The 27,110-nt window shown below is 42.2% G+C and overlaps 1 protein-coding gene and 1 long non-coding RNA gene across 5 annotated transcripts in view; one reads left to right on the top strand and one right to left on the bottom strand.

Annotated features, from left to right (window-relative positions):
• The window catches only part of lef1 (lymphoid enhancer-binding factor 1), a 64,735-nt gene that overhangs the window by 6,257 nt on the left and 31,368 nt on the right, over positions 1-27,110 (top strand). For all 4 annotated transcript variants that reach the window (XM_028017204.1, XM_028017203.1, XM_028017207.1 and 1 more), the window contains exon 4: positions 26,605-26,737. In XM_028017204.1, the coding sequence (XP_027873005.1) occupies positions 26,605-26,737 (133 nt within the window). The remainder of the gene's footprint in view (positions 1-26,604; positions 26,738-27,110) is intronic.
• Positions 4,172-18,426, bottom strand: LOC114144421 (uncharacterized). Its single transcript, XR_003595487.1, has 2 exons — positions 18,078-18,426; positions 4,172-5,601 (listed from the first exon to the last, which is right to left on the bottom strand). It is a non-coding gene; the product is annotated as an uncharacterized LOC114144421 (long non-coding RNA).

The raw sequence follows: 27,110 nt of genomic DNA, 5'->3' as shown, positions 1-27,110 counted from the left end.
TATCATGGGATGATGTTAAAATTGCGTCGTTCACCCTTTGAAATAGTTGCGGGAGTAAAAAGAAAGTGTGGCAGTTTGGAGAAAATTGGATTAATTTGAGCGCTTTCCTGTTTGCTTCTGGAAATTCTGTTCTGATGTTGAGATTTCTGCTGGTTTGTGTTAATCTGTGGCACCGAGAAGCTCATAAACCTCAGTATGGAGACCAGCTGAGTGTGTTAGAGGAAATTACCCCTCAGTGCAGATGTGTAAAACCAGGCAGTTCGGAGGCAAACCTCCTGCCCAAACTTCTAAAACCTTTTCTTTTCCTGTGGTTAGCCTCCCTCCCCCTGTCTCCAATAAAACAGAAGTCATTTTCTACGCGTTTCTTTCGCCAATCCAATAACAAGTGGAAGAATCCCGAGTTTCTCACTGATGTCAGCTCGCCTGCTCTGCTGCCGGCCACCGCAGCCTCAGTATCTGCAGGCCTGGGATCAGTTTTCACCCAGATCAAAGCCACATTCTCCCTTTCATTCTCTTCCATCCTCGCCCCCCGTCCCAGCAGTTTAGATTGATTTCCATTGACCATGACATTCCTGCACATGCCGGAGTCCAGTCTGCGAACAGAGGGTAGCGTTTGCTGATTGTCAGCAGATTTTGGGGACTCCCAGCTTAATGAGCAGACGCCGCTACAGAAGCTCAGACTTTACGCCAAAACATGTGGACAGTTACTCAGACAGAAAGAGATTCCCAAAAATAAAAGATTTTGGATAAATGTTGCTGAGACTTGTCATGACACAGTTTGAACAACTGGTGGTGCTTGTAAAGAAAAACACATTTCAGGCTAAGTTCACACACCTTCGAATTCGATTTTCTTTTGTTTGGGTTTTTTAATGGTTGTTTCCACTACGAATTAAATGTGAGTCGCACATGTAGAAGAAGAAGGTTGATGTCACACAGCAACGCTCTGTTTACGCCAGTAATAATGGCCGCCGCTGTAAAGTGGAGGCGACAGGTTTGTCAGAAGGTTACAACATGATGACGTTAACTAATAAAATGAAAGCGCATTGGCTGCAACGTCTGTAGAGACGTTTGTTTGGATATGTGGCAGGAACCACTGACACAAATTGATTTCATAATTTTACTGTTTTACTGTGTCTTGGTTCTTCTGATGCATCAATGATGCAAAATGACCGTCCAGACTGCAAACGCTTTGAAAGCTATCGGATATGTATCCGATTTGATTCCTTAGATGGAAGTGGCAACTGATGTAGGGATGAAAGTAGATCTCGCAACAAGAAATTAACACAGATCTTCCTATTTAAACTAAATCTGTGTCTCAAAGCAGCTCTAAAGCTTCAGCTAGCATGATTTTTATTTAGCTAAATTAGCATAAAGAAAGAACAACATGTAGAAAGAAATAAACTGTGGCATTCATAGTTCTCTGGTCAAATCTAAATTATTTTAGATTCCCTAAAGATTGTTTAAAACATCTTTTGGTTTGTTAAACATTAATTCTGTTTGTGGAAACTCACAAAAGAATGAATTTAATGCTTTATTTAGCACGCTAGAGTTAGCATGTTCTATAGCTTTTAACTGCTTCACTATTTTGATTTTACTGAATCTTAATCTTGCACAGTGGCGCAGTTGGCAGCACTGTTGCCTTATACTGTTTAGGTTTAATGAAACCTAGATAGTGTAGCTGCTCTTCTGCTTGTCTTTGTCTTGCTGGTGTATTGAAAGTTTGTGTTTTTGGTTCTGCAGCATTTTGTGAAGTTCTGAATAGTTTATGTGTCTTAAGATCAAAGCTGTAAAAAAAACTGCTTAACATTCGGACGAGGTTTGTTTCAACTTCATGAACACTGCATGGTGTATCGAGTGAATCTTCATCAGTGCATACTGAGCGTTTGCACTCATGAAGAGATTAAATAATGTCTTATGGGGTAATGCTGCGATATTTCAGTAGCTGTTGTGTAAATGCAGATGTGAAGCTGAGGTTGAATTTTTCAACCTGACTCCAGGGATTCTTTGATGTTTCAGCACAAAAAACACCAGAAAAAACTTTCATCTTAGATAAGCATTTTTAACAGGATGTCCATGCATTCTTAAGAAATCTTTAATTCATGTATCAATAATTAAGGCCTTAAAACATCTTTAAAAAGTAAGTTGGTCTTAAACGTGTTAATCACAGGTCTTAAATGTTGTCTTGGCAGTATTTAATCTTGCATATTCAAAGTTTTTTTTTATTTCTTGCTGGACTTTTCAGTCCGGCAAACGTTTGAGTCGCACAGAGGAATTTTCGATGCGTTTTGTGACTTGAGACAGTTTGGAAAATCGCTATTTAAGTTCAGTCCATTTACGCGTGAGGCTACTGGTGACAAGCTGCTAACATAACCTTGCTACAGCTAGCTGGCTTTTTTTGCGTCTAAGATGGTTGGACGATATTCGTACATTTCTGTGGAGATACAGGTCTTAAATGTAGTCTTAAATTTGAGTTGGTGTAACCTGCAGAAACCCTGTTAAATTTCTTCTGTGACGTGTAGCAACGTTGTGTTTTTCTCAGCGGTTTCAGATAAGGTTGAAACTTTTGTGTTCTGCTGAATTTTTTGATGTCACGTTTGGAGGGTTTTGTTTTTCCAGTTTAATGTGTGGAAGAAGTCGAGTTCACTTACAAGTAACATTTCAGCAAATACAGGAGCTTTTTTTAAGGGAATAATTTCTTAAAACGGATGAAAAGTACCTACTCCATTGGCTGATTATTTCACTTAAAATGTGGGGAAAATATCTTGTTAGAAATTAAATAATCTGCCAATGGGACTAGAACTGTTTCAGCAATATTAAGGAATAATTGACTACAAGCTATCTGTAAGTTTGTTTTGTCTTATTTTAAGTGTACTAAGATATTTTCACTAGAAACTAAGCCAGAAATACTTGATAACATTTTGTATTTTTGCAGTTCACTTTTCATGCTCCAGTGTAAGTTTGAATATATTTCCTAAAGAACTGAGATCTGGAAATCCAGATTTGTTTCTGAAAACTCACATTTGACGAGACAGAAACAGTAAAAACAGCTGCTTAGTTCTGAAATGTTGGTAGAGATGCAGCTCAGGATGTCTGAAGATGATTTTATTTTCTCATGATGAGGACTCAGATCTACGTCTCCATTTCAGTTTTTATATTTTTGGATCCTCATGGTGAGGATGAGGAGGATGAGGAGGATGAGGAGGGGCTGCAGCGCTGGGCTTCCTTTGATGTAGAGGGAACGTGACGGATCTGCTAGCCAGTGTCTCGCAGCGTGGAATCGCTAACCCGGGCTTACCTAACGGGATTTGGTGGGGCCGCGCCGGTGTCCCTCAGTGCCATGTGTGTCCTGAGCTCATGCCCTCGGTGCTGCATGGAGGATCTGTTAGAGAGAACACTGCATCTCCCAGCAGCCTCCCTGTCCATCACTGCCCACCAGACGCCGCTTTCCCACGGCTGGGCTTGCCTTTAATCGGCTGCACTTCCCGGGAGCGTCTCATCCTCAAAACTCTGTAAAATAATACGGGAATTAGAAACGGTCCAAACTCATTTTCATGTTGGGCCACATTAAGACCATGAAGGGCCAGAATGTGTTGATAAAACCTATTAAATTGTTAAAATATTAGCTGTCTCTGCATTCATTAAGTACCCCTTAAATCAAGTAACACTGAACATTTTTTTACTGATTAGTCCCTCCAGGATTTCATGATTGTTTTTGTGATTATTTTTTACATTTATGTTGCAATCAAAATCACTGATTTTGTGAAGCTAATTTAGAAATATTTGCGCTTATGTCTGACATAAATGTGACTTTTGTAACTCACCCCATCCATCACAGACGCTTATCAAATATGGCAGCTGAGGCAGCAGGGTAGTAGAAGTAAAAAATGCTGCCACCTGCAGGTGGGGGTTGGCATCACTTAGAGTGCTAACAAGTTCGCTTTAATTAAACTCCTGCCTGGAAAGTCCGGTTTGCTTGGGAAAGTGTGAATGCACAATTAAAGTCTGACTCAGACTAAAAAAGTGAACTCTGGTGCGGTTTGAAAACAGGAAGTGTGCTATAGGTCAGGGCATTCTGGGTAAATGAAGCCAAAACAAACATGCTAAGCTAGTGCTAGCGGGAGAAATCACTCGTGATCTTCTACCAAAGACAAAAAAGAAATCCAATAACTGCTAAAATCTGATCACGCTTTATTTTCGTTTACATTTCAGGAAGAAGGAAGTGTTAGTGTCTTCTTCAGAGGCTTTTGTGTCAGTGGTTTTTGGTGCAGCGCCCCCACAGGCGGGGAGTGGAACAGTATTTTCAATTATTTTGATTTGTTGCCATTTTGGTCTGAATTGAACAAAGTCAACTGGAGTATGAGGTGTGAAAACACCCAAAACCCAATGTTTTTAATCATTTAACTCACAGTTTTGCATAAAATCTGCTGATTTTGTGTGAATTTTGCTAACTGACTAAAAACCCAGTGAGGCCTTCGGAAAATAAAAGCTGCATTTACAGTGAGATTAAATTACACACAAATTTACATGCAACACTTAATGATTTTGATCCTTTTTGCAGAAAATTAGCATTGAACTGACAATTATGCATTTGTGTGAAAAACTACAAGGACTGATTGATGTAATTTTGCAGTATACAGATAAAAACTCCTTTGATTTGATTGATAAAATAACATGAAAACACACAACTGTTATCTTGAAGGTCTATTTATGTGACCCACTGGAGTCCAAAGGGCCACATAAAAAGCTGTGGTGTGCCAGATTTGGCCCCCGGGCCTTTAGTTTGACAGTCTAAAAGATGCCAGCGTAATTGCTCAGTTTTCTTCTAAATCTGCTCAGACATCAGTGTCATCTGCGGTGCAGATCTCACACGGTGAATTATGTGTTTGCACAGCGATGGCCCGCTGCTGCTGTGGCGTTTTATAAACAGCCCCATTAACGCTGAAGTTTCCTGCGACGTCTGGCGATCGGTCGGCACGTTTGCTCTGTATGCGCGGTGCAAGCGACGCCATGTGGTTGTAATCTGCTTATCTGCCTTTTCATCCTGGTAAATGGAGCTCAGCAGACTGTAAGAGGAGACGACGATCACGGATGAAGGCTTTCTTCACGCGTTTTTAAAAACGTCATCTGGTTTTATTGCTTCAAAAGTTCAACAGTTAATAGTTACAGAAATCTGAGCAGTTAAACTCATCACGTTTAAGTTGCTTCAGTATTAAAAGCTAAAGACAGCAGAAGGAAGACATCTGTTAATAATACTTTAGCTCCGGCGCTGAAAGCCCTGAAACTGTGACTTTCTACATGTTTGAGAAAGGCAACAACCCGTGAGCGCCGCATGCAGGCTCGCATGTGACGCAACCGGACTGATGCTTATTTTGGACACGTGTTGGCACTCAGAAAGCAGACGGCTGGTAAACGATGGCTCTTCCTCTGGGCGTTGAGCTGGCCGGAGCGCCGCCCGGGTTCTGGTGGTTCTGGCCTGAGCAGCTGCTCACTGGGCTTCACTCCTCACCAGCAGCCTGCTGCGGGTCTCCAGGGGTCAGCGGACGGCCTCGCCAAGTTGTCCCTCATGCCCAGTTCTGGTTGATTAGAGGGGGTGGGGACTTCCTGTAAAACGAGGATAAGAGTTGGAGACTGGAAGACTGTTTTTGTGTTTGTTTGGGTTTTTAGTCAAATTTCTCTTGTAACTTCTGTAATCTTATTTTGTGCGTATGGGATTGTAGGAGGCTGATGGTATGAGAACCTTGAATTCATGTTTTTTAATTGAAAAAATATATTCACTAATAAACTGGTAAAACTTATACTTAATAGTAGCACTTCTATCCATCCATCCTTAAATATGAGACCTTTTGCACATCGCATTAAACATCGCTGTCCTGTGCAGCCGACATGGAGTCATCTTTCATGCCATTGGCTGGTTTTGGTTAATTAGCAGGGCTATCTTTAACATTTTTGAGCTTACAGTCATTTATATCAGCTGTACAGCAACTGCTAACTAAACATTTACTTGAACCCTAAAAGCGCTAACTATAAACATTAGTTCTGCTAGCAGGCTAACCATAAACATTCTTTCCACTAATGCTAAAGAACAGCGCCAATATGGTATTTAGCAGAATGCTAAAGCGCTATAATGGCATAGTCATTTTCATAAAGCTAATAGTAAAATAATCATTTCAACCATGTTCACTCCCACCTTGAGTTAATGAAGGTTTTTAAACATTTTTACAGAAGATTTGCAATAACATCACAGTTATGCATTGTTTTGAAAAATGTGGGGATCTTCTGATTTTGCAGTATTGTGACAAATTTGAGGAACTGTGTTATATCACTTCAACACAGAGAGACGGAGGCTGTAACAGCTCTATAACATGCATTTAATGAGTTCAATGTATTATTAGATGCCTAAAGTCTACAACTTTACATTTATTAATGGTGGAGGCCATGTTGAAAACTGAAGCTCCTGCTTCCCAGCAGAATTCAGACTTCAAAGGTTTTGTTGTAATCCCAGTTGGGAATTACAACAAGAATGTCTGATAGGCCAATTTTTCAGTGCTGTTGAAACTTCAGTGAGTTTCTCTCGCTGACTGACGGCTTGCAGTAGGGAAGGGAAGGGAAGTGTCACTCTTCCAATATATTAAGGATGTTTTTCCATTTGATAGTCCGGTAGACTCGGTTCGATTGAGGACCAAAGTTGCAAAGTTAAATTTTCAGCTGCTGCAATTCGTTTGCACACTGCACTGAGTCAAACCAACCAAAGCATTGGAGCAACTTGTGAAACCAAACTCTGATGCGGATCAAAAAAATCTAATTCTGGTTGGCCTACAAACCTCAGTCTGGGTTCGGCTGAACTGAATTCTGATGCAGCGCCCCCACAGGTGAGGAGGGGAACAGGTTGGAGTGTGAAGGACAACCACAGCAACTGAAAATTTAACAAATGTTGTATATTTGGTCCCTAATCAAACCGAGTGCACCGGACTGTTAGGTGTGAAAACAGCCTTAGATTTGTTGTTATTTCATCTGATGATAAAGTTACACGACCTTCTGGTGCTCCAGCAGGGGCTGAAGGCGGCCGCTCTCTGCTGCAGCTGTAAAGTGAGTAAAATCATGAATAGCGTTTTCTGACCTCATCCTGACAGCTCGCAGCTCTATAAAGAGACAGTTCCAAGTAGCGATCTGCAGCGGAGCGGGAACAATGGGCTCACAGGGGTAGGAACATGGCTCCAAATGCTGCCAGCTGTGTCCAGACTTCAGAGGAGCTCAAACAGCCCTCACTTTGTCCCGCTCAGAGACCGAGCCATGATCAATAGCCGCTCTGTTGGATGGATCCGCGCTCGCCCCGGCCTTCCTTTTCTTTCTTTTTTTTTGCTGCTTCATATTTTTTCAGAAGCTCATTATTTCCCTCTGCTGTGGGTGTGAGCGCTAAAGACGCTCACATGCAATGCGTCTCTGACAGCGCTGAAATATTAATGGTCCCCAGTGTAGGAGGTGGTACAGGGCCGGCATAGTTGCAGTACAAAGGGTGCCTTCTTGCCACCAGGCTTTATTAGCGGAGCCATTAAATGAATACATGGCTACGGCTTTTTCTTCATGCCTCCTTCTGTGTTCTTGTGCCGAACATCAAACCGCGTTTTTTTTTCTGTCAGCATGTGTGTGTGTGTGTTGGTGTGTGTGTTCACTCCATCGGGAGGACAAAGGGGAGAGGCTTTAGCTATCAGTTCGTTTTGTGTGGTCTCGGCCGTAAAAAAAACACGCCGTTCTTTGACTGCTAAGGAAAAAAGCGCCTGCCTTTAATTTTTGGGAAGGCCATAAAAGTTTGTCGCTCCTTTCATATCGGCGGTGGAATTGAAAACAAATGCTACATTTCTCCCCTCCTCTCCTTTGAACTGTCCAATTATGGAGTTGTGAAAATATAAAAAAGAGAGAGAGAGAGGAGAATCTGTTTTTGGATCCATTTACCTCCTTCTCTCTTCTTGTTTTTGAAGAAACCGATGGTTAGGGGGAGAGGAGGAGAGAAAAGGGGGTTCACTGATGTCAAAGTCAAAACCAAGAGCATTAAGAAAACTGGCGAAATGCAATACAGCTGCAATCCAACATGACGCTAGAAAATAGGGCTGAGGAGCAGAAAGCCTCTCTGCCGTATTCCCTGGGCGCGCAACTGCTCCCGGCCTTGGCTTTGATCTCTTCAAAGCCTCCTGCCTCCTACTAGATGGAGAGTCTTGGCTGCCGCTCGCCGCGCTGCAGAGAGGCAGGAAGAGGAGGGGGAGGCGGCGTCATCGTCTTCTTTCCAGGGCTGAAATCAATCACGGTGCCGAGGCAATTATCTGTAATTCAACCCCGGCCGGATTAGTGACTCCTGTTACCTGAGCGACCGGGGAGAGTGTGATCCGCAGCGGGCCGGCCGAGGCCGCGGTGGAGAGCGGGCCGCCGCGCCGCTGCCCAGCAGAGCAGAAAATCAGAGCACAATGCAGTGATTACACTTGCAGATGTCGCCATGTTTGAGAGAGGAGAGCGCTGATTGCCATGGAGCCCGCTAGTTAGAGTGCTAACGAGCCGGGCGCCTTTGTGTTGGAGCGTGTGTGTAATGGCACCTCGCAGCAGGGGCGGGTCTAGGGTTTTCTAAGGGGGGCCAGGCACGGGTACTGGCAGTGATAGGGCCACACTCTAGCCTGTTTGGCGCCCTGGGCGATGTTTTCAGGCTTGATGTTTATTTTGTGATTATTAATATGTGATAGTCTGAGCACAGCGAAAGTTGATTAGCTAATCTAAACTCCTGCTCTGCAGATGATCTGTCAGAGAGTTGGTGTGTGGGTCGACTTTTTTTAACTGAACCGAAACAAACCGGATTCTGCAGCACATGTACATGTTACGATTGTCAAAATCAAGCTAGCATAGCTGATATAATTCCCTCTCCTTCGCTATTGTTTTCCTGACCTTGTTATCTAGATGACATAGTGCTAACAATTGGTAGTAAAGCACTGTATCCATTTTTGTTTTATATGCCAGGCATACATTTAAGATGTAGCACATTACATTGACAGATTGACAGTTGAAACCAATGGTAGTCTGTCGCTCACTGGATTCCACTTTAAGTGGAATCTTCCGCTCCCTTGTCTTCTTCTGTGTTGTTTCCTTCAGAGAGTCTTGGTGCAGCGCCCCCACAGGTGAGGAGGGGAACAGGTTTTTCGTTTGACTCAGTTCAGTGAGAAAATTAATCGCAGTAGCTGAAAATGTGACAAATGTTGAAACTTTGTTCCTGAGTTTACTGGACAACCTTAGCTATTCCAATCTTTAAAAAAAGAAACAGTTGCCTCCCTTCCTTTAGAAACATCCACCTGGCCTGCAGACCCGCCTACTCACCCAGCCGCCTCATTGACCACGCCCCTCTCCGCAGTATCTTCCCCCACTGCCACTGCCGCCGTATCTCCGTCCCTCAACGGCCTCCCGGGCCCCGGCTCTGAAACGCGAGCTCGGCTCCGGCCCCAGGCGCCCGATTTACTACGGCTGGGAAAAACTTGACGGCCCCCCGAGTCACAGAGGAGACACGGCGGCGTTGGTCGAGTCTGTGCAGCTGAGATTCATACCAATTATACTCACTCCAAGTTCAGACAAACCTAGAAGATGGTAGCAGTTTGACTAATCCTGCCTGGAGATTTGGGTTTTAGCAACAATTCATATGAGGTTTGTCTGCCAGGCAGCTGGAAAGCAGAACCCTCCCTCTTTTCTTTTTTTGTTTTGTTTTTTTGGAGCAGCAAATTGAGAGACAGTTTTCCAAACTCTTGATTCTTCCCTCGCACTCCGTCTGCACACTCTGATGTCACGGGGATGAAAACAAGGCTTTGTTTTCTTCCCCCCTCGCAGTCACTTGATGCAGGATGATGAAACCCACAAAGAAATCCAGCAAGAATAATTTTTGTTTATCTCCTCATACTCCGCACTGCTTTTGATCAGCGGACAGCAAACTTGTTGATGAAGAGCTCACATTTACCCTCTCGGGACGGACGTGTTAAATAAATTAGATGCATCTTGGATCTCCGTGTCTGCTGCGGCTTCAGCAAACCGGGTCGGGAGTGGAAGTGGGGCTGACTCTGGGAGTGTCAAAGGTCACGCTGAATGGATTATGTGGCCTGAATGGAACCCGATGGGGAGCCCCTTAAAGCCGCTGACGGTCGTGAGGCCAGGTGATGCTTTTCATGTCCTCCAGCGGAGAGACATCAGAGCGGTCGCACACTTTGAGCCGCCCGCCATCAAACGGCCATCAGAACCTCTAATCAGTCCACCGCCACCAAACCGCCGTCCTCCGACATAAAAGGTGGACGAGACGCAAGCGCCCGTCTCTCGCCGCCATTTACAGGAATAATAATCGTTCCCCCAATCCTTTCTACCAGGAACTCTGCAAATAAATAACTTTATAATCATCGTTTGTTAGGTTTTTTTATGAGGTTACAATAAATATTCTTTTAAAGGTCAAAACTTGGGACATATACAACAATTAGAGAAGCACAGATTTTACATTTCCAAAACCGATTTCTGAGGTTTCGTATCAGTCGATACCGTTCTGACACAGGAAATCTTTTTTTAAAGAAAATGTACTGGATTATAATTTTATTTGGTAACTCTGCACACCGTGCAGTTAGAAACTCTAAATATAATTTAATATAAATAATAAAGCATGACATCACTCAGAGCAAAAAGCATAGAATTTGACTTAATAGATCCGCCATTATGGATCAGACACATTGTCACCAATAACTGATCTGGATTCTTTTCAATGTCGGGACCAACAGTTGCAACATTTTTTGCTTTTACAGCTGCTTTCACTCTCCACTGAACCAAGCCGTTCATTTGAGGAGGGGAACCGGTTCCCCTCCTCGCCTGCGGGGGCGCTGCACCAAGAACCACTGAAGGAAACAACACAACGGCTTCCTTCTTTAGGAAATGTAAACAGGAATGGAGTGGCATCAGATTTTGCAGATGTAGGATTTCTCTTCTGTCTTTGGCTAAAGAGCCATTTCTATTGTTAGCATTAGGCTAGTGCGTTTGTTTTTGGTTGTATTTACCCAGAATGCCCTGCTCTGTAGTCCGCTTTCTGCTTTTGGAGTGGTTTTTGGTCTGCTTGGTTTTCACATCCGCATTCAAACCGAACCAGAATTAATTTCAACCGAACAGAGACCGAGGTTTGTAGGTGGACTAAAGTTCGATTAGCATTCACACGTCCAAAAAACGACCCGGACTTTCTAGGCAAACGGACTGGGGTTCAATTAAGACAAATTCAAAAGTGGCTGAACTGTAAAAATGAGAACAGGTAATTAATTCGGTGCCAAATCATATAAAGTTTTAAAAGTGAGTAAAAGTATCTTAAAAGCAACATGAAATGAGGAATAATCCAGTAAATTGGGTTGAATTGATCATGTGAGTCATCCGCTTTACTTCCTCGTCCGTCTTTGTATTTGGTGCATTATTAATCTTAATATTAATGCATCAGCATTAAAGCATGTTTTTGAAACTCTTGGAGGATAGAGTTTCTTTTTTTCTGCAGATATAGTTGGAAACTTTTTGTAAACGAGCCGTTTTGGTCTCTGCACCAGAATTTTGCAGGAAGGAAAACAGTTTGAGTCTCCGTTTACGCCCTCGGGAGTCTTCGTGCTTTGGCATCAGTTAATGCAATCTGCAGTCATTTACTGCTGGGTAACTGTTTGGAAACGAGGTTATGAGACTCAGAAATAATCCACCAGCAGGAGGTCGCTCCCTCTTATGGTCATCTCAAGTCAACGTCCCGGTTTAGAGGAGTACTTTGGAGATGTGACTTTATTTAGGCCGTTTTTACTCGCCAGCTGTAACCCAAACAAACATGCAGAGAGTCGGGCTTCGTTGGTCCATTTCATCCCCAACTTCAATGAAACTTTGATGACTTTTGGTTTGATCATCCATCAAAACACTCACACATCTTCAGAAGGAATGAACTCAACAGGAATCAGACAAATACAAAAATCTTCATTAGAAATAAATAAAATATGTAGTGGTGACAGAATAAGAGATTTTTATTTTTAATTAGACACAATATTGCCTGAAGAAAATTTTAAAACTAGTAGAAAAAAATTGTTTTAATAAGAACAAATCTTTGGTTGTTATAAAGATCTGATGTGATAATCTAAAACCGTCACATTAATTTGATGTTGATGTTGAAATATAAACATATAAATATTATCTGTAAACCTAGTAGTATAACTATTATAAAGTATAACTTCAGAAGACGGTCAGCATTCCTCATTTTAGTCTTTAATTATTTTTAATAAAATTACCACTTCATTCTATTAATGTTACAATTTTAAATATATAATATAATTTTATAATACAATATAATATAATATAAAGTATATTCTTGTATTGCTTTGACTTTGTCGTATGATTTTAACCAATTTGCTTGTTGATATTCTGAGTTTATTTTGCATCATCGTGACTTTTTTTATTATAACATTTTTTTCTCATCATGGCTTTTTGTCATACAACTCCTTTCATAGTGACTCTTTTTTGTATTATTACTTTATTATTGTTATACGAGTTTATTCTTGAATTATTACGATTTTATCCACATATTACTTTTTGTCGCACGTCTTATAGCATTTTTATGACTTTATTCTCATATTATGACTTTGTTGTTTGACTTTATTTTTGTAATAATGACCTTTTTTGCTTGTATTATTACTTTATTTTTGTACGTTTTTTCTCATATTATCACGACTTTTTTCTCTTGTTGACCTTTGGATGTGTGACTTTATTTTCTTATTGTAACTTTTTCTTATATTATTTTGATTATATTCTCTTAATATTCTGACTTATTTCTCGTACAACATTTTTCTCTTAATATTATAACTTTGTCCTCGTAATGGTCCTGAAACTCAGTTGAAAAAATGTAATTAAATAATTTAAATGTAAATATTTCTCGGGATTTAATGTGCATAAATAACCTGTTGGCATCCTTTGGGACAGAAATGAAGCAACTAAGCCCTAAAACCTTTGAAACATCTTCGTGCATGTTTCGTCATTGTTGTTGTCCCGTATGAATGAGGCCTGATTTATTATCTTTTCAGTGTTTTCTGCTCTAACAGGTCTTTACTTTCTGTTGCTGCTCCAGCTGAAGCATCTCAGCAGACCCATGAATATCTCTGTCAAGCGGCTCGTTTTGCTTTAATTCGGTGAAGAGCTGATTGTGATGAAAGCCCTTTCAGGCCTGCTGAATCAGGTGGACGCCTATCGCCGCGGTAACCATACGCCCCGAGTCTCGCGCGCCCCTTTTGTGTTGCAGAAATTTCCATTTGTTAGGCTGTATCGGCCATGTTGAACATGGTCATTGTTTTGTTTGAGTTAAAGCCCCCTAAACCTCGCCGCCACAAAGCTAATTGAAGGGGGCGGGGCCTTTCTTGTGGCCGCTCGGTTCCTTGGAGAGGCCCTTTAAGGGTTCCTGCCTCTGTGAGGTTGGAGAAAAGCCGTTTGTTTGGCGCGGATCGGATCTGAATGGCTCTGCGTTTCCCCATTCAGACCTCCTAGCAGGGGCGTGCAGTTCTGGATGCAGAGAAATCCTCAGACGTGGGGTTTGATTAACGGCTAATTCCCCAATGAAAGGCAGTTGTTGGTAGTCTTTACCAGTTAATCCCCTGAAACGTGGAATCGCACCCAGACAGTGGGCTGCTGATACTGTTGTTTGGTCCTTTATGTGAGTGAGTGCAGTGTTGATCCGTCCCGAACATTGGGACGGAGAATACGGCTCATTACGACCTGAACCAGAATCATTAAACCAGCACCGCTGCGTCAGGCTGGGACAGGAAGTAGAGACGCACCAATCACGTCGACGACGATTTGAGAAAAACCTGCCGAGAAAAACCCAGATTCCTGGAGGGAGGAAGCTTTTAAAATCCAACGGAAAACAAAATAAGTACAAATTTTCTTCCATTTTTTGTGCTTCTTTGTTGAGTAAATGAGTAAAACAAAAAACAGGTTTTAACTTGGACTTTTATGGAAAAAGTTAGTACACCCCAAGCTTTTGATAACCCTTCCTGTTCCAATTATAACTAATAACTGGCAATTAGTTGTTTGTCTCTGGAGAAGAACAGAATTGATTTAATCTGAAGGCATTAGAGAGTTTTTAAGCCAGATAAGCCTGGTTACAGTGACACTGTCAGGTTTCATTCTGGACTTTGACTAGGCCACTGTAAAACCTTTAATTTTCTGCATTAACCCAAATATACTTGAAAGGAGAACTGAAACGTGTTGTTAAGGTAACATCAGGCTCAAGGAAAATCATGAAATGCTTGCAAAATAAAAATTATATTGATAAAAAGTTAAGATTAGATAAGTTAAGTTCAGACTGAAGCAAACTCCCAGGTGTTCCCTCACCTGAGGCAGCGCTGCGTCTTTCTCATCTCATTAAAACAAACTCCACATTTATCATTTTATTTCTGAACTTTTTTTCCAAAACGGCAGATTTTTTCTTTCTCTTTTTCTCCATGACGTCATCAGCTGCAAGTAATCCATCGTTATTTTTGTTCCTGCTATTCTGGCTGTGCATGTGGGTGGGTGTGAATCCGTCTGAGTGAAACGCAGAAGGAAAACTGGGTCACTATTCTCCTCAGCTCAGGCAGAAGCTGCTCTCGTTCAGATCACCTCCCTATCCTCGGTTTTCCCGGTGCCATCGGAAACCTTCCCCGCAGACACGCCAGCGTCCCCAGCAGCCAGAAGCTTCATCCGTCCCCCTTTTTCTTTTTTTCCTTTTCCCCCCTCTGGATGTGAAATCGCAGCGTTTTGAGCGAGCCGGGGCTCAATGAGAAGGGCACTGTCTCCCGCGCTCGTCTCTGCCAATGAAGACGCACAAAGACCCCCACCAGACTCTATTTTCCCCCTCAACACTGAGCTCCCAAATCCAAACTGACAGCCATTCATGCCCAGAATACCTGGGCGAAAGCAGAGGGGGGGGACACTATCTAGGTGTAGCAGGCAAATCCGCTCTTGTTCGACAGATCTGCGACGCTCCTGCAACTCATCAGCACTTTCCTGGCTTTCTCTCGCCGTCTTTCTGTGTTATTGTGCAGGAGGTTTTCCAGGCGCACAGAGTTAGCTTGTGCTGCGGTTTTATTTGTGTGCATCTCTGAGGGCCGCGGCGTGTTGTTGTTGGCACCACGGTGCCGCCTGGCATGAATGCAGCTACTCAGCAGACCAGAGCTGGCTCCCAATGATAAATCATGCAGTGGGTTAATGCAGCAGCGGGACCGCTATAAATAGTTGGTGAAAATCAGGGGGAGGATGCACATTGATTCATGGAAAAGTGTTTTCTAAACCTTTTCTGCTTCTGGTCAGCGCTGAGGGTCTGAAGCTCACAGCTGATCAATGGATTCACTTTTTGCTCTGCTTTGCTTTGGCTCAAGTGCTGAACGAAGGAAAGCAGAGCAGCAACTCGGCTGGATCAATGCAAAGATCTGATTTTATCATCAGGAATTGGGGTTAAGTTTCAGAGAGCAAACCTGTTCATGACTTGGAGACGTTTTAAAAATACTCTTACGCCTGAAAGTCCGGTACAATCGGTTCAACTGGGAACCAAAACTGGATCTAGACCTGTCACGATCGCTAGTTCTGTCCCAGAAATCATTTCAATAAACAATAAGACGTTCATTGTGAGACTATTTTTATTAAGTAATATATTGATAATGGCATTATAATGCAAGTTCACCCCTCAAAGACAAATAAACTTTAATTTTATAAAGAACACGCAACACTGGAACTAGAAGATATTTTAAATATCAAAGATAACCAAAGATAACTTTATTTTCATTCTAAATTTTTTGTTGATTTGGAAGGAAATACATCAAAATACACCAACTCAAATATATTAGACTTCTTAATATGTTTTGCATCTATCCCTTATTGTTTCAATGGATTTATCTTTTGTCTTTGGCAAATTTCTCTCACTAGCGCGTTTGATTTGGTTGAATTTACCCAGAATGCTGTGCGTTGTAGTCCATTTCCTGCTTTTGGAATTGTCTCTGGTCCGCTTGGTGTTCACATATACATTCAAACCACATCAGAGTTAGCTTAGCATTCACACATCCTAAAAATGACCCAGACTTTTTAGCTAAATGGACTGGAGTTCAATTAAGACAAATTCAACAGTGGCTGGACTGTAAAAGTGAAAACAGCTAAATAATTTGGCGCCAAATCATTTAAAGTTTTAAAAGTGAGGAAAAGAATCTTAAAATCAACTTAAAAATGAGGAATAAAGCAGATGTGAGTCATCTGTTTTACTTCCTCGTCCTTCTTTGTATTTTGATGCATTATTAATCTTGATATTACTGCATGAACATTAAAGCATGTTTTTGGAAACTCTTGGATTATAGAGTTTCTTTCTCCCAAGATACAAAACCTTCTTCTTAAACGACAATTAATATTGATTAAAAAAGACCCAGTTTCACCAACATAGTTTTTAACTTATAACAAGACATTTTTCCCATGTTATGTGTGAAATAATCTGCCGGTGGAACAAGAACTTTTTTATCAGTATTAGGAAATTATTGACTTAAAACAAGCTGCTATATCGTTTTGAAAAGTTACTTGTAAGTGAGTTTTGTCGTATTTCAAATGTACTAAGATATATCCACTAGAAACAAGATGAAAGACTTTTTGTTTTTGCAGTGTAGGGATTTGTTTATCTCATGGAGAGTTCATTAATCTGTGCTGATTGTCTTCATGCTCTCAGATTCTCTACAGAAAGTAGGAATGAAATCAGATCCGTTTTCTTAGTTTGTCTTTGCTACTGAGAGCAGTCCTGTTCTTTACTGGGATAAGGATGTTTACTGGATGCTCAAGTGTGTGTGTGAGCAGTCTGTTTTTGAGCGTGGGGTGTGTGTGTGTGTGTGTGTGTGTGTGTGTGTGTGCGCGCGCTTCCAGGCCTGCTGACAGTGGCACTTCAGCAGAATGTTTGCCCTTTCCTTCCTCCTTTGATGTGACCAGGTCCTGCTGGGATAATGAGCCCTGCGCCCCGCCGCAAGGTGAACATCCTGCAGTTCGCCCAGGGCTCTGCCAGCGCAGCCTCCCAACCCCCAACACACACACACACACGTTCCCACGCACACACACAGTGCCCAAACAAGACGGTGGAGCAGCCGACCTCCATTCAGAGTTGGTCCACTTCCACAGAGAGGACATACTGTGAAGACGCTGGTGATCTTTTGTGTGTTTCCAGTCCATAGTTAATACATGCTAATGCTATAAGCTGTAAATATCTCACAAGATGCAGACTGTCAGAATTACTCAGATGTCACAACGTAATAATAGACATTTTGAAGAGATGTGTTATCTTTGCCACAATCTCACGTTATGCAGCTTTTTTTGTGGCAAGCCGTTAGTATAAAAAATGTCACATATATTAAGGCATTATTCTAACCAGTAAGAATATGCTGTTTTACCACATGGTGAATCTCAATGTGACGTAAATAACATTTGATTGGATTAAAATGGTTCCCGCCGGACCCTTTGTATTTGTGCGTTTCCGGTACACCCTTAAATCTGACGCACAAGCAGCATCCGCTAACTGCAGTGATGGACAACAAAGCTGCTTCTGTTGACCCACAGAGGATCAATTTCTGCTTCAGAAAGCAGGCACAACCCGTTACCTAGCAACTTCAGCGCACCCTGGCCCATAACCTAGCAACCCAAGCCGAGCTCCGGCATGCGCTCTACAATGGCTGCTGGAAAAACAATAATTTTGTTGTTGACTTACCATCCAAAAACCACTTGCTGCATTCTTATTAGTTGTGCAGGAGGCTCTACTAATGCTTTTCAAAGCTGCGCTGTTGTAAAGCTGTGCATCTGTTTGCAGTCATTTTCTTGTGCGTGCAAATTTGGGGGTTGTGGACAAAAGCAGCTTATCTGCATTTAAAGTGAGAGAGGCCTTGAAGAGCTCAAAAATAGACACAACTGATGAAATATCAGAATCATCTATGAATGATTTTGTGCCAAAAATGTGTATAGATTTATCCTAACCTGTTCTAGGAAGCGTAGCAGGTCACCTGTAAGTATTGTATCAAATGTCTACTTACCACAGTTTCAAATCCAGACCGAGCTCAGCCACTTTCTGCAGTCGTTGCTCTCGGAAAGCGTCCCCTCCTCCCTCCTTCCCTCTGGTTTCTCAACTCCTTCGCCCCCGTCTTGCATAACATGTTGGGAAATTTGCAGCTGGATAATTTGTGTTGCGTTTCCCCTCGGTTTGTTAATAGCAGCGGCGACGCACAGATATTAAGAGTTGAACACTTTGAAAGGCGGATAAAGTCTTTTCATCTGAGGCATGCACATTTCACACGCATTATCTCCTGCGCACATGCAGAATGTCAGAAACACGGAGCTGAAAAAGCACGGCGGCTCGCTCCGAGCGCAGGTTCTGCGTGACGGCTAATCCATCTCGGTCCTTTTCAGTCGCGCTTACTGATTTTTGGGGAGAGGAGATGCTTTGCTGTTAATAGCTTTTGGTGTTTTGTTCATTTGCAGCGTGGAACTGTTAAATTCATTAGCTACCTGGTTTCTGATTCATGCAACATGAACACATTTGGGTTTTTAGCTACCTGGTTTCTGATTCATGCAACATGAACACATTCTGGGTTTTTAGCTACCTGGTTTCTGATTCATGCAACATGAACACATTCTGGGTTTTAGCTACCTGGTTTCTGATTCATGCAACATGAACACATTCTGGGTTTTTAGCTACCTGGTTTCTGATTCATGCAACATGAACACATTCTGGGTTTTTAGCTACCTGGTTTCTGATTCATGCAACATGAACACATTTGGGTTTTTAGCTACCTGGTTTCTGATTCATGCAACATGAACACATTCTGGGTTTTTAGCTACCTGGTTTCTGATTCATGCAACATGAACACATTCTGGGTTTTTAGCTACCTGGTTTCTGATTCATGCAACATGAACACATTCTGGGTTTTTAGCTACCTGGTTTCTGATTCATGCAACATGAACACATTCTGGGTTTTTAGCTACCTGGTTTCTGATTCATGCAACATGAACACATTCTGGGTTTTTAGCTACCTGGTTTCTGATTCATGCAACATGAACACATTTGGGTTTTTAGCTACCTGGTTTCTGATTCATGCAACATGAACACATTCTGGGTTTTTAGCTACCTGGTTTCTGATTCATGCAACATGAACACATTCTGGGTTTTTAGCTACCTGGTTTCTGATTCATGCAACATGAACACATTCTGGGTTTTTAGCTACCTGGTTTCTGATTCATGCAACATGAACACATTCTGGGTTTTTAGCTACCTGGTTTCTGATTCATGCAACATGAACACATTCGGGGGTTTTATTCTTCACTTTTTTATGAGGTTTAAATTGAAACTTGTCATTGAAGATGTTAGTTTTTGCTTCTCTAAACTGAACTCAAACAGAGCTCTGGTCATTTCTATCAACCGACTGTCGCCTTAAACGCTTCCTTTCTACTGTTGAGCTCTGATTAGCATGAAGGGGATTTTGATTGGAGTGAAAGAGGGGCAGAGGGAAAGATTGGGACTCATAACAGATGGATATTCGTCTCCAGGGCAGGCTTTTCCTGCTGCTGCTGTCCCCATGGTTGGCTTCATTACCCTGGGCACCTGGTGCTGCCTCGCTTGCTGGCAGCCTGGCTTTCTTCCTCATTAATTGGGTTTGGTTACATTAAGCCCCCTGGCCAAAGGGCAATCCTGCAGGAGAAATATTCCGTTTTTAGAGCCTCACTCGAAGCCAGCGGAGTTCAAGCGGCTCTGCGGATGGTAATTGGTTATTTATTTAGGCTTCTGCAGGTTGGTCTCCAAAAGAGACGCTACTGCAGGACGATGTTTGCTCTCTTTTGTTGGACACAAACACACCTGGTCCTGGGATGACTGTAGGAATTCAGCAGCCGGCACACCCTTTGCTTCATACGCAAACATTTAGCATTTACGGATGCTTTGAGTCTATTGTCTGTGGTAATAAATGGTCTGGAGAAGGGAGTGGGCGCTCTGATGTCATCCTGAAAAGATTCTCCTCAAGTGGAAACCGTGTTGCCAGGTTGGGTGGGTTTCCGCCCAATTGGGATGCTTTTGAATATGTTGAACTTTTACAAACCTATGTGTCTTATTAGGGCCGTTGTAAAGGAAGAAAGGAGGAGTAAATTTCTGTCACAACACTCTGAAATTTTGAAATTGATCTCAGACAAAACGTGGACATTTCTGAGTTTAAAAAGTTGAAAATTTGCTACAAAAATCTCAAAAGTTTTGAGATTAAAGTCAAACATTTCTAGAAAAAACTTGGAACGTTCAAAACATTTTAAAGTTTTAAAAAATTTCTAAGAATAATCTCAAAATTTCTGAGCTCTTGGTGGAAATCTACTCTTTTTTCTACCTATATTGGCCCTAATATGTCGTCTTAAACCCCAACTTTATTGAGTTGTTTTTTCCATTAGAATAACAACACAAGAGTCAATACAAGTATTCAAGTAACAGAATGTCTATCTGTGTGACTGTGAGGAGTTATTTCCATTAAATAAAGTTTAAATTAGGGTAGAAATTATGTTTTAGATGCTGGGAGTTGTTTTTATCTAGGCAGTGATTCCTTCCCTGTTTTCAGCCTTTTTGTGCAGAATTATTTTTAATTTTTAATTCTATGCTAGCTTGACTTTAACATTAACATGTAGACGTGTTGTGGATTTTGGTACGTTTTGGTTCAGTGGAAAAAAAAAAAGAAAAGTCAAACCACATATGAACTTTTTAAAATATCAGATGTTTTAAATGATCTAATCAATCTCAGACTGTCACTTCTTAATAATGACAAAATAAACATCAAGCCTGAAAACATGAAACTGTGACGGACTGAATCTTCTGGTCTTTGTGTGGGAAATGTTTGCCTGTTTTTTGGTTTTGAATCCTGATACTCTAGTGGAGCTGTTGTCAGTTAGTTGCTATGGCAACGGGTCTGATGAATACGGTTTTTCTGTTATTTTCATTTTGTTGTGGCACTAAATTAATAATACCTACATTTCCAGGTTTCATTTTGTTGCCTTTTGATGGCAAGTGAATGAATCGCCTTTTTGTCCTCCAGCGTTGTGTGCATGTGAGAAATTTCCGGATATTTAAATGACGATACCTGGCGCTCCTAACACGGATTTCATTAGAGGTTGAGATTTGTTCTGTTTTTTTTTTTTTTGGAGTTGGGCTGGTTTAACTGGAAACTGTCAGTCAGATCTGGCAACCCTGAGTGTGAATTATATCTCACAGCAAACCATTTCAGCTGCTTGCCTCATCTATTCACATCCCATGCTGGTTTTGCAGTGCATCTTTGTCCTGTAGGATTTCGAGGAGTGTGTTTCGGGTGAGAAGGGTTTCTTTTAGTGGTCAGATTTAGCAGCATGGGAACCCACCGCTGCCACTCGAGCTGCCGACTCCCCAGCTGTTTGTGAAACACCTCACACCGTTTCTACTCTCTTGATTGTAGCCGCCGGCTCCAAGAGTCCTCATTGCATATAAATTACAGAAGTGGGAAGTGATTATTATAAAATTCCCGCTTTCGCCTTTTTTCCCCCCACTCCACTCTGCAGAAGTGCTATAATTGAGTGGAGTACAAAAGCTGCGCTGTGAGGCGGAAGAAGGAGAGGGATGGTTCAAAAGGCAACATTTAGGAGGGGTGGATGGTTCTGGTGTGACGTATTTCTCATGATCATCAGCCTTTAAAGGGACCAAAAAAACGCCCACAGTGTCTGTCCACGCAGGGCTTCCTGCCAGCGCCGGTTCCAGACAATAAATTTCACCTTAAACCACATCTGAAGGCCCAGCCAAGCCTGGATATGATCGGTCTTCTCCGTCTCCCTTCTCCTGCTCTTCCTAAGCAAAGAAGAAGTCCTGCACTGCAAAAATGCTAAATCTTACCAAGTATTTTTGGTCTAGTTTCTAGTGCAAATATCTAAGTACACTTAAAAAATGACAAAACTAACTTCGAAGTAACTTTTCATTAAGATAAAGGAGCTTGTTTCAAGTCAATAATTCCTTCATATTGAAACAGTTCTAGTTCCACTGGCAGATTATTTCACTAACAACACATTTTCCGAAAGTTAAATCTGCCAGTATTACTAGTATGTTTTTATCATTATTAAGGAATGGGACAAAACAAGCTGACATATTGTGAAAAGCTGCTTTTCAGTTAGTCTTGTCTTATTTAAAGTATACTAAGATATTTGCAGTAGACACTAGACAAAAATAGTTTGGTAGATTTTGTGTTTTTGCAGTGTAAGCCTATTATTTGTCCAGTGAAACGGACAGAGACTTCCTGTATGGCTGCCCTCCACTGGAGCTTTTGGAGTTACGGTGGGAACGAGACGGGATGACAGTTCAAACAAACTCAGTGTCTTTAATTAGTTTGCATTTGAAACGAGTTTTTTCCCCCTTTCTGTTCCTAATTTTAGTTCATTTAAAAAAAATCTGAGGCACATTCAGGAAGCTGATGTGTGTTGCTACATAAACATTTCCAGGTTGATATCTTTCTGTATCTTTTCACTGATAGTAACCATGGTTGCATAATAAAAATAACACAATAAGACGACAGTAGTCCTTAGGAGGGAACTCTATCTACCTACACCCAAGGCCAAGTTGGTGAGACAGCAAGTCCATAGAGAAAACTTTTGGCGTCCCGCTGTCTAGAAAAACTCTCCTGTTCCTCTTTGGAAATTCATGGGATTCCCAGATAAAAGGGAAATTCTGCAACTGTCCTGAAGTCCCCTTCCAGTGGGGAATATCTGAAAACTTTCCAGAAGAAGGCAACCGTTGTAGAGTTTTCATCCAACTGTCAGATCAAACTTTCAAAATGTAGCAAAACAGAAAATGCAAATTAAAGGTTTGGGTTTAATCAACCAGGCTAGTCTAATGTTGTCAGTGTTGGCGGCACGCACAGCTGTAACAGGCAGGAAGTAAGAAGTTGCAAGCTAGCATGGAACAGAAATATGGAGAGAGGTTTTTAGAAAGCTGTAATTGTCTTGTCTTTCACCTAGTGTTGGCGATGTTATAAAGTGTCTGGAGACGTAGAGAAAGAAATGAGTCTAACAGCAGAAACGACTGATTAGTAATGGGAGGTAAAAGTTTCTACGTCAGAACTTATTCGACAAATGTTTCCACCTCACCTCTAGTTATTAACTAAACTCTAAACTCTAACTCTAAACTCTAACTCTAAACACCACCTCAGGCGAATATAAAAACATTTCTGAGAAGTAAAGGAAGTTCATTTTAAATTTTGATGTTTCCATCAACCTTTTGCAATGTGATAGTTTCAGGTGCGCATAAAAACAATGTTGATGGAAACTAGGGCTACAAATAAATAAATAACACTATATCGCATTGGACACATGATCAATGTCAATAAATAATACATCTGATAAAATATTCAAGCTTATTATCTTCCCAAAATAATATCAAAAGTCATTTTTCCAAAAGTTTTTTTTTTTTTTTTCATTATTTTAGGAATAAAATATTCACCTCACTCCAATCCAGAACCGCACAGCATTCTGGGAGATGTAGGCAGAGGAAAGACTTGCACGGCTAGCTAAGATAGGTCGGTAGCTTCAACTAACCCACTCACTCCTTGGTTGCCTAGCAACAACCTTCTGAGTAACTTGCCATAACTGCTTAAAAGTAACAATTAATGACATGGAGTAAAAACTGTGGATAAAAGGGGAAAGGTCACCAGTTTAGCTATTTCAGATATTTAAACATTAAAACTAATCAATAAAAATTGATATTGACTGATATGAAACCTTTGTATCGTGATACGTTTTCCAGCCATATTGTGCTCCTTGATCAATGTCAGAATGTTGTTCCTCAGCTCTAAAGAACCGACTCTCCCCGTCTTTGGATTATTTATTCTGAAGCTGTCCCGTTATCGATGGCTCTTCTTTCCTCTATAAGGAAATGTTGGTGTCGTTCAGCCAAAAAGCCATTTATTCTGTTTTGGTCACAGGTCTGCAGCTCTTCCATGGTGGATTTGCCTTCCTTTCTCCCTGAATGGAAGCTGTTTATTGGGAACTTGATGAAAAATGGGATTTGACAGCTGGAACTGGGAGAAGCTGAGGAGCTGCTCCTCCAGAGTTGGTCACTTCCAGGAGCTTTTTCTCCTCTACAAGTTGAGAGACTTTTAGGTTCTTATCTCATTCCCACAGGAGAACAAATGGGAGTGGAGAGGATTAAAATAATACGGGCGAGAAAGCTGTAATTTAGCCTCCAGTGTGGGCATGTCCTGCTCCCATTGGCCTGGTTAGTCCCTCCCTTTAGGTTTAACAGCCTCATTAAGAAGCCTGCCCCTCTTTGGAGACACTCCCACCTTTCTGGATTATCCCATCACCTTTGACCCTTTGTGACTAGAGGTCAAAGAAGCTGTTTCACCTGAGCAGAAGCTCAGTGCTGGTAGTTTTTGTTTTCCCTGAAACAGGCCACACATCAGAGAGTCCGCTGTGTCCCGTGTTTGATGGAGCGCCGCGAGGCTTAAAGCCGAGCTGGAAAGACGAGGAGCTAAATTGGCAGAAGGGATTGGAGCCTCGGCCTGATTAGGGAGCCGGGGTAAATGATGCCTCGTGTGGTCGGGGGACGCTTTCGTTTCATGGTTAGGACATTCCCAAAGGGTGATGGGAAGGGGAGGGAGGCCTTAACCCGAAGCTGGTGCCAGCCTGAGAGAGGATCGCAGAAACTCAGACATTCCAGGCATCCCGTGTTGGAGAGGTTTTATGAAGTGTGTGTGGGGACGTGGGCGTGTGTGTGTGTGTGTGAGTATGCTGAGGGAACCGGTCACTGCTTGGCACTGCAGGAATGTCACTTTAGCACACAAGTCATTAGACAACAATAAAAGCAGTTTGTTATGTCTCTTTAAGAGAATTACTTTATTTAAAGGGTCAGTAAATTGTAAAAACACCAAAATACACAGAAACAGTGGTGGGCACACTTCTGCTAGAGCGAGAATTTTTTGTTTAGCAATTTTGCTTATTTTAAAAACATTTAGTGCAGGTAACACAATGTTTAGCTGGTTAACTGGCTTCCTGAATAAACAGAAGCACATACTATATTTTTGCTTGCAGTTCAGAAGATGTTCCAGAGAGAAAAATTCTTTGTTAAATAAAGAACTGGACACACTTCAGCTAACATGCTAACAATGAAGCAAATTTTCGTTTAGCGCTTGATTACTGACTAAAGAATTATTCAAATAATTAGATGTTTATAGTCATGCTCTTAGTTTGAAGTTGGCGCAGACTGCAGCAGCTCCACTTCCTCTTCTTTTGTTATCTTTCTTTTTTTCAACAATAATTTTAACTTCAATATAAGAGGACTATAGAAAATGTAAATTATGTCAAAATTAAATTGTTACTCGAGGGTTGTAGTTTTATAAGGGCAGGCATAACATGAATCAGTCAATGCTTTAGCATTAGCTTCCGTTAAATACCATGTTGATATAGTTTTTTAGCGTTAGCAGAACTAATGTTCATGATTAGTGCTTTATGGTTAGCACAACTAACTGCCCACCGCTGCACTGAGATGATAAACAGCAGGGCCTGTTGGACTGATTCATGCTGAGCTCTCCATCTCTTCATGTATCGATCCGACCTGCGACCCGTTATTCCCAATCACATAGCACATTTTTAGCATAGCAACGTTTCCATTTAAAGCACAGTCTGCCTCTAACCTTAGTATGATTTCTTTTATTAAAATCAGAAAGTGCATCAAAGTTCATCCGTGTTGTTCTTAAAGACCGGAAATGGTGGCGGTTCTTCATCTTGATCGATAGAACCGTCTGGAAGCGCGGTGCTGATAAAACCGAAGCGGTGCGGTGGCCGGTCCAGACGCGCCCCAACGTGTCCCGCATTTAGCCGTACTGCCGGTGGATGTTTGGACTGCAGCTCGGCTCAGATGGCGAACAGTAGATTTAGCATGGCTAGAGTGTTTCCATGTGTGCGCTGCAGCTGAAGCGGATGAAGCGGTTGGCCGGTGTGGGTCGGACCGGTTTTGGACCGGTTTCCCTCTGAGTCAGCTGGGGATGAAGGTTTACGGTCAGGCCGCCGTTTGCGTGATCACCCGTCTCCTAAAAGCTGCTGCAGATATTTTCTGCTTCCTCTCGTCAGACCCCCGCCCTCCTCCTCCTCCTCCGGCTCCGGTTCTGTAATGAACTCCCCTTATTCACCAGCTAATGACTGCCTTTGATCTGCAGCCTCAGACCTCTGCTCCAGCTCTACCTTGCAACTCTCTCATTTCTCTCCCTCTCCTCTGCGCTCCGCCGAACACGCTGTTTCTTTTCGCTCCTCCCGTTTGCATCCTTTGACTTGTTTTCCCGGCCTCCCTGCAGGGAGTCGGGGTTTCAGTCCCGCTGACCTAGGCTAAACAAAGTTTGGAGCTACCAGGCTTCAAGACGAGACATTTACGAAATTATTTCATCTTGCCGAACAAAACTTTAGAGACCGGAACCTGCAGCTGCGTTGCGTTATCCGTGCGTCACGTAGCGGCAAACTGGGTCATGTTGCAAACAACGTAAAGCAGATGAGTCTAATGGTTTTCACTCCTGACTTTATTCTCCTCAGTCCAACAAAGTCCCGGTGGTGCAGCCGTCCCACGCCGTCCACCCGCTCACGCCGCTCATCACGTACAGCGACGAGCACTTCGCCCCGGGCTCCCACTCCGGCCATCACCCCCAGGATGGAGGCAACAAACAAGGTAGAGACACGCTGACAGAAACAGGACGGTGATGAACATCATCAGGATTTTTTTATTTGTTTAACATTTAAAAGTGACGGGAGGAACGTTAAACGGGCTGCAGTTCAGTTTAAGATTTAACTGTAGCCATGGGACGTTTACTGAGGTCTCTAAAAGTTGCTCTCATCGTTTAAAGTGTTTCTAATGAGGGAGCAGAGTCGGCAGAGGAAGTCTTATAGAGCATCGCAGTGCTGCCCCTCCCCCACCTGATGCTGCACACTTTTTCCTTGCTTCTGTGTAGCGAACCTGTAGTATTCAAGGGGTTCTGGACCACAAGAACCGGGAAATACTTGAAACACCCTTTAAAAACAATTCAAAAAGCTCAAACACCAAA

This window comes from Xiphophorus couchianus, chromosome 5, assembly GCF_001444195.1.
Source record: "Xiphophorus couchianus chromosome 5, X_couchianus-1.0, whole genome shotgun sequence".
NCBI lineage: Eukaryota > Metazoa > Chordata > Actinopteri > Cyprinodontiformes > Poeciliidae > Xiphophorus > Xiphophorus couchianus.
This window is presented reverse-complemented; position numbering and strand designations above follow the sequence as displayed.